An 8,273-nucleotide genomic window follows, 5' to 3' on the forward strand; every position below is an offset into this window, starting at 1 on the left:
ACTCTACACCCCTCTCCTTTCAGGAGAGATTATTTCTGAGGGACAGATGAAAGCACCTTCCCAGAAGCAAAGAAAATCATAACCCTCCTTTATAAACCCTCCTCTGTCTGCCAGTGCCTGGCCCTATGGTGCATCTTCATGATACAGCTGTTGGTGAAATGAGACCCTCTCTGTTAAAAGGTGCCATGCCAGCTTTCTCACATGAGACTCTGCTACCCTCTCCCAAAACGTTTTTTTTAAGCAACAGGCAGGAAATATGGGTCCTACCCACCAACTCCGTTTTACCTGTGAAGGGGTTTCAGCCTTTGTGCACAAACAGGGCCAGGGGCTGCAGAGCTCGGGGCAGTGGAGACTCTGTGAGCTGCGAGTGAGCCAGGCCAGCCAGGTGCCCCCCATGAGGGAACAGGCGGCAGTCCTGGGAAGGTGTCTCAGAAACTGCAGGACTTGGACAAAGGACCTGGGAAGTTGAGGGAACCATACTAATTTGTTTGAATTAGGGAGAAAAGGCAAATAGCCACTAACGACATAAATTCTGGTTGCCACAGCTGGGTGAAACAAGGGAGCAGGCAGCTACTGACAGTGTCACATTGTTGGTTCTGTTGTTTTGGTTTTTTTTACAGCTGAATAGAATGATGAAACTTGTTTAATCTCTTTGCTATCCTGCACAGCCAAGATTTCACCAACAGAAAAGACAGGACCCACGCTGGTTTATGGAGTGATTTTGGGGAATAATTTTGAGGAACAGTCTGGTGGAAGACAGCTCTAACTCGTGGATGTAAATTAGGTGCTCTCCAGAAGCCTCCTGAATTGTTTGAACTAGGCACTGAACATAAGAAAAGATTGATATCTTCTGCACTGGCTTCCTTTTTCAGTGGTCCTAAGTTTTGTCTGACAGAAGCTTTTGGAGACTGTAAGGATTATAGGATCCATACATGTGGCCAGAGAAGTGAGGGTGACCTGCAGCAACATTGATATAAACCAGGATCTTTAAATTGCATTAAATTGGGTTTAAAAAGCACAAACAAGTGCACTTTTCACACTCAGACCAGCCTCACATTCTCTGATCTTCCTCCTAGAGCACTTAACCAGAGTGGCGTTTTTATCAAATGAATATTTTACTGTTAAAAAAACCCTCAAAGATGATGAAGTAGCAAAGTATTTATGTCAAACAATAGAAGTTTGTCCTTTGTAAATAAAATGTTCCTTGAAAATGACACATGAGCCCGTTTCTTCCATGCAGAGAGGGAGGAGGCAGCAGTGTACTGAACACAGGGGCTGGGTAAGCTCCAAGAACTCAGTGTTGTGCAGTAGACATGGAAGCTACGGCTTCATGGATTTCGGCTCCTAAGACCCTCTATTTGTATTAGCCAGACCTTGCCAACAACGCTTCAGGTGCTGCTCTATAAAATGCAAACGCTTATTTTTTAAAGGCTGGGAGAGCAATTAAAGTGAACAAGAAAATAATGACTGGGTACCTATGTCAGACACTGATAGGTGTGTAAAGATATTGAAGGAGACAAAATGGTTTGCACAAAGGCTAAGCAAGTATGGTATTTTTGGTGTTAGTATGACTAAAATGAATGTTTGAAAAGTAAGTGCAGAGGCAAACTGGTTACACATGCTGAGTTAAACTGGGAAGGTGCTTTTATTGCTAATGTTAGTGCAAAAATGTCAGGTGTAAGACATGTTTAGCTCAGCCTCCAAGAAATGAAAACTCCTTCCAAAGTACAAGCTGAGTCTATAGTCGCATTTCCAGTTGATTAACAACAATTGTGCATGACAAGTAGCAAGTGAGCTGCTTGGTGTTGAAAGAGCCTCATTTTAAGCAAAAATGATGAATAAGAATGTTGCTACACCTATGAATTAGCAAAAAATCAATTGTGAATAGCACATTATAAAAGTAATGCTTCATGGTAGTCAAAACTAAACCTGACCGTGAGGAACAGCGGAAGATCTTATCCACTGTGAGTAACTGGACAATAAAATGGCAAATGAACCTCAGTGTCTGCTGCTGCAAACTAATACACAGTGAGAAAATTAATCCAAAGTACACCTATTCAAGTATACGTGCATATATGTACCCCAGGAAGTATTGTTATAGTTTCTAGAAACTTTTAAGAAAGAATCCTGGAGTGACTATGAAAAAGTCAACTCATTGCTTTCAGGTGTTTGAAAAATGAAAATAATTAAAGAGGAATGACTAGAAAATGGTGGAGAATGCAACAGAAAGCATTGCTCTGTGCATATATAAACTGTTCGGGTACTTGGACTGCTCTTGTAAAAAAGGCACAAAAAGTTGTGATGGGGATAATAAAGACACATAACAGCTCCTGCACGGCACCGATTCAACAAATGAGGCCTTTCAGCACAGAATAAAAAGGATGGAGAGAGGATATGACAAAAGTTTATGCATTTGTGGAGGAGATGAACAGGGAAAGACAATTAGCTATTACTCCCAAAGTGAGGACTCAGGAATGTTACATGAAATTATATAAGTGCAGGTTTTCAGTAAGCGAAACAATTTTTTTTTTTCACCACACACAATAACAAGCTATTGAGTTAATTACTCCAGGATCTTGTGGATTTTGAGATATATATATGATAAATATTAAATATTTATATAATCCAGATATGGGTGACATCAAAACATGGTTAGACAAAGCTGAGAGTGAAGCAAGAGCTATTAAAAGTATAGATCCAGACAACTTCTGGAGGTGCCATGAGGCTGTTACATGAAAAGATGCAGACATAGTCTTTGGAAAGCTGTAAGACATTACCGGAAGATGAAGCCAAGATCTCTGCTCTCTTGAAATAAGCTAAAACCTGTTGCTGTGTTGAGAAAGTTGCAACAGTATTTATTTTTCTATTTCTATGAAGCTTTTATTTTTGCATTATTTTACATTCCACAAGAATCAGTTTTTGTACATATATACACACTTTGTGACATTTATCACCTTCAGTCTACCAGAATAACCCTTCCTTACAGCTGAACCTCTACAGCTGCCAGAGCTAGTAATACTTGGCTCTTGCACCTCCTGCCAACTAGCCAGACGTCAGCAAAGCACAGGCAATAAGCCTGCACCCCTGGATTTGTGCTTTGTCATAATTCCTTGCTGGGATTCCCCTCTTCTTCCCAAATAAAGGATTACATACTTCTTCACGTGTAGAAGCAAGCAAACAAAAATGAAGGAAAGGCAGCACTCAGCTTTACCATAGATTTTGGTTGGTTGTAAATGAAAACCGTTGTGGCAGCACTGAGCAACACAAGCTGTGGATTTCTTTCAAGCATTTACATTTACCACTATCAAACTTGGGTATTATTTTACAAACCATAGTTTGTTCTTCCAGACATTTCTTTGCAGATTATTTAAAGATCTTACAAATCTCACTTCATTTTCTAAACCTCTGAGAGCAAAACCAAATTCACTTTGCCATTTTGCAGATACACATGCAAGTTCTAGTTTCCTGTAATTATTATCTATACAAATTACTAGATCGAGCTTAAACTTTATTTAAATCCCTACTGATGAAAGCATTTCTACTTCCAAACACACCTCACAAAACCAAGCTCAGTACTAAGTGCAACATACAGGACAGATCTTTACTTCAATATACAGAAACAAACACACAACTTTCAGCAGTACTTTATATATTTAGACAAGTTTTTATTATCTCACAAGTCATACACATAGCATTTCACCACCTTCTAGCTTTCCTACACACCTTCTTTAACACAGCATTCTTTTCTGGTAAGATTTTTGGTCACAGTGTTTAAAAAAGCAAAAGACTTTTTACTGTGTGGTAATCAAGCGTCATTTAATAGAAGTCACTCTTGGTTGGATGCTCTGAGTAAAGTGCACTGGGTGAGACAGACCCGAGCCTGACAGCAATACTGGACATACTTCACAAAGCCCAATGTAAGGGCTGCAGCGCTGATCCAACTAATTCATGCCTGGCTGGCCATGGCATCCATCCTCAGCAGCTTTCCTCAAAGGTGGGGTTTGAAGGACACTATAACTAGGTCTTCTTTTTTTTTTTTTTTAAATTGTCAACAACAGAGCTCAAGCTCCAGAAAAATAGCACCTAGTGACCTAGTGAGGAAGAAATATTCCTTTAATTCACTATACTTTCTGCTAGATCAGTTTCTCTCACAAAAAACTTTAGCTCCCCCCCCCTTTGCACAGTAGCAGTGAAATCAAGGTTGTGCACACTAGTGAGGGTAGCAGAAAGGTTTCTTACAGGTGTAAGAAAGCCCACAAGATTTCAAAGGGAAAACAACCACAAGTCTTACTTCTATCCTGTCCTGAGCTGCCTGCTGCCCCTGTTACCCCTACATCTGGCTACCAAGATCATTCAGATAGTATCAAATTAGCAGTTATTTATTTGTTCCGTGTCTTCCAAACTCAAGCCATCTAAGGTCTCTGAGGTTTCTCTCTCCAGCCCTGCCTTATCTTACAGAAAGCCTCTGGGAGCTGCGTTTTATCTGACCGTTTTCCGAATTGGCCCACGGTGACGACTTCCTCGGGCTCTCACGGCACCGGGGCAGTTTCGCAGGGACCCAAAGGACTGGATTTCCCTCGGGGACACGTTTTCTGCTAACACGTGGGAATCAATCGCAGCGCAGGGCCGCGCTTTCAGGGTACCGAGCCCACTCTGCTAGATGCAGATGCCGGACGAACCCCGGGCTCAACCCCTCGGTTCTGCCCCGCGGCGGCGATGACCGCCCCACACCCGGCCCTCGCCCCGCCCCGGGGCCCCCACCGCCTCCGCGGGCGGCCGGAGGATCCGGAGGCGGGCGGGGGCCGGGTTAAAAGCGGCGGCAGGTGAGCGGGGAGGGACCTTAAAGCTGCGGGGCGGCGAGGCTGGGACCGGCCGCTCCGCAGGCGTCGTCGGACCCGGGAGCGGAGCAGCGCCGAGCGGTGCATCCCGGGTGCCCTGCCGAGCCCTGCCAGGTGAGGGTCCGGATCGGCTCCCGTGTGCTGGAGCGGTGGGACGGGGATTAGGCTGTGCGCTTCCTCCGAGCGGGTCGGGATCGGTGAAATGCGGCAGAGGGGAGCCCAGGCTGGGGGCGCCCCGGCGGGGCTGGGATGGGGGCGGCCAGGGTAGTCACGGACCTGCCGGTGAGGCAGCCGTCCTCGGGTCGGGTCTCCAGCCTCAGGACCGTCCGAGGCGGCGGGGCTGCGGGACGGGGGCGGTCCGCCGGGGCGCTCCCGCAGCGCAGCCCGTTCCGGGAGGAGCCCGTCGGGCCTCAAAGCCAAAACTGGCGTTTGCCAGCGGGTGTCTGCTGACGGGAGCCGATGGCAATCGGCCGTGGGGGTTCCCGCAGCAAAAGGCTGGCTGCGGGCTCCGTGTCCGCCCCAGCGCTCCGGAGTTCGTGGGCAGCAAAGCTCGGCGCGGAGGGGGGACAGGCTGGGAGCTGCCTCTAGGCATTCAGCGTGTAACCACAAAGTGAGGATTTCGAGCGGTTTGCAATAAACGATGTCTCGGTTGGCAGGGTGAGTGTCCCGGTAGGTTCACTCAGTCTCCCCAGCCAATTCTGGTGTTTCTGTAGTTGCAGATGAGCAGGGACAAATGTTTTTTCCCCCCAGACTGGCAGCGCTGGTTCAGAACTGCGGTGTGAGACCGCATTTGGAACACAGGTTATTCATCCCACTGGGATATGCGCTTCAAATACTTTCCCTCAGTCCTGATCAGCCCCTTTGAAGATTTCATTGACTTTGTTTTAATGACTATGCAACAGACATGAGGAAGTTCTTAACAGAAAGATGCAGGTATCTGGTCATCAGCTAGAGTTTAGGTCAATATAAAAAGTTGCATAAAATGCTCCTAGTTTCAGCAGAGACAAAACATGAGAAGTCTAAGGAATTCCAGCCACCTTCTCAGAGCTTTTTTTTTTTTCTTTTTTTTTTCATCTTACCCAATTTCACCTTTCCTTGTCACAGTAAATCTGACCTCTCCCTCTTGCCTCAAGGCTTGTCTGTACAAGCTGGGCCCTTATACCAAGGGTATGTGCTGGGGCACGTTGGTCCTTTAGTTGTGTTGTAATGACACCAGGCTAGAGAAGTTCTTTTTTTTTTTTTTTTTTATTATGTGAGAATGAGAGACTGAAAATTTTGAGCAGTGTCGTTTTGCAAGGTACCATGGTGTCCCCACAGCACACAGCCTGCACCAAGAGGAGACAGAGCTCTTATCCACAGCCAGTGTGGTTCTCCCACACAGCAAAGTTGAGCCCTAGACTTGAAAGATGATGGACCAGCTATGCAAGTTCCCAGCTCTGGTTTCAAAGTGTTTTGTCCAATTTGGTGATAGTTTCCAAATGGCTGCGATCAGTAAAAGCTGAGCCCTGAGACTGAATTCTGACTTCAGCAAAACTTACCTCTAACTTTCAAAGGGGCAAAGAGTGTGGATTTTAATTTTCAAGAGCAGGAGGAAAGCTGAAATGCAGCTTCCCTGAAGTTTGACCTCCTGTTTATTCGCTGGGGTGTGATAGCATCTAGAAAATCAACATAAACTCTAGCTGAGGGCTTTTTCCTCCTGACTGTATGGCTCTGCTTGTCTCCTTTTTTGGATGAGATAGCAATGAATGTGGAAGGGCAGGCTCTGTGGTATCTTCCTTTGCCTGTTGGTTTGTGCTGTATGTGCATGCAGCCCTGACAGAGCTGGCTTGAGGCTTCTCGGCAGTGTTGGCAAAATCAAATGCTGTACTTCTGAAATGAAGGGCCTGCCAAGAAAGGGACGCGTCTGAGCTGAAGCAGAAAGCCTTGGAGGCCTGCTGGAGGTGTCTGGGAGGAGTGAGGGCTTCTGCTGAAGAAGGCCAAGTCGTACTTACCTCGGAGGCAAATAAAGCACCATCCCAGCCTTCTAGGGCTGTGGTGTTAGCAAAGAAATCCTGTGAAAACTACCAGAGAAGTCTCTGCTTTGTCTAGATGTGGCCTTAACTTGTGCAGTGGCAGTAAGTTCTACTGCTTTGGGAAATACACTGAAACACTGACGAGAGTCAACCACGGAAAGGGAAGGAGGGCATAGAAGATGCATGGAAGAAATGTATTTGAAGACGTAACTTCTTTCGTCCCCAAAGCCTTGCTGAGAAATATATCAAAGTATGCCTGTCCTATCATAAATACATGAAAGAGAGAGTTTAATAAGCTGTTTGAATCCATAAACTTATGAGTGACATTAATGAAAGTGACTTGCATTTGCCTATGACTCTTGAGTGAGTGCTAGGAAGTCCTCTTATTCATAGAAGGTCTGGAGCTGATTTTTTTACCCTTTGAAAAGTGACCATTTGGTGTATTATGTCATCCTGCAGGTAAAAGGACACAGAAAAGAAGATGGACTGGGGAAGTCTGCAGGCCGTTTTAGGAGGCGTAAATAAACACTCCACCAGCATCGGGAAGATATGGCTCACAGTCCTGTTCATCTTCCGTATCATGATCCTGGTTGTGGCTGCAGAGAGAGTCTGGGGAGATGAACAACAAGATTTTGTCTGCAACACACTTCAGCCTGGGTGCAGAAATGTTTGCTATGATCACTTTTTCCCCATCTCCCACATCAGACTCTGGGCCCTGCAGCTGATCTTTGTTTCCACACCTGCACTGTTGGTGGCCATGCATGTAGCTTACACCAGGCACGAGAAGAAAAGGCGATTCAGAAACGGTGAGAAAATTGATATTGAAGAGCTGAAAAATGAAAAGATTCACATTCGAGGCCCCCTGTGGTGGACATACACCAGCAGCATCTTCTTCAGGATCGTCTTTGAAGCAGTCTTCATGTATGTGTTCTATTACATGTATGATGGGTACCAGATGCCTCGCCTGGTGAAGTGCAATGCATGGCCCTGCCCCAACACAGTGGATTGTTTTGTGTCTCGGCCCACTGAGAAAACCACATTTACTATTTTCATGCTTGCTGTGTCTGGGATCTGCATGATGTTGAATCTGGCTGAGCTGTGTTACCTAGTGATAAAAATTTGCATGAAAGAACCCAGGAAAACAACGGTTTTAAAATAATTCCCCAGTTTCAGGATTTCCTAGCTCCCCATTTCCCTCAAACTTTCTTAGGTGTCAGAAAAAAATCGGCAATATTTTCACACTCAAGAAAAAGGATAAAAAAGAAAGTTCATTCATGTTTTAGAAATGATAGCCTCCCTGGGAAGCTGCCACTGAGCGCAGGTTTTAAAGATCATGAGCTAATTCTGTATTCCTGCATCCACAAATAGAGAGAGCAGCCTTCTGGCAGCAGCTTTTCCAAATATGCCTACTGCTGGGATCCTG

At 45.4% G+C, this 8,273-nt stretch overlaps 1 protein-coding gene across 1 annotated transcript; it reads left to right on the forward strand.

The window, feature by feature from the left end:
* The first annotated feature begins 7,331 nt into the window (after positions 1-7,331).
* LOC141463898 (gap junction beta-2 protein-like) lies at positions 7,332-8,009 on the forward strand. The gene has a single exon (XM_074146575.1). The coding sequence runs from the start codon at positions 7,332-7,334 to the stop codon at positions 8,007-8,009; it is 678 nt and encodes a 225-aa protein (XP_074002676.1).
* Positions 8,010-8,273: the final 264 nt, after the last annotated feature.

Source organism: Numenius arquata, chromosome 1 (genome assembly GCF_964106895.1).
Source record: "Numenius arquata chromosome 1, bNumArq3.hap1.1, whole genome shotgun sequence".
In the NCBI taxonomy this organism is placed as follows: domain Eukaryota; kingdom Metazoa; phylum Chordata; class Aves; order Charadriiformes; family Scolopacidae; genus Numenius; species Numenius arquata.

What these genes read in the sequence shown, in the direction of transcription:
- LOC141463898 (XM_074146575.1), top strand. Translation starts at nt 7,332, where the DNA reads ATGGACTGGGGAAGTCTGCAGGCCGTTTTAGGAGGCGTAAATAAACAC.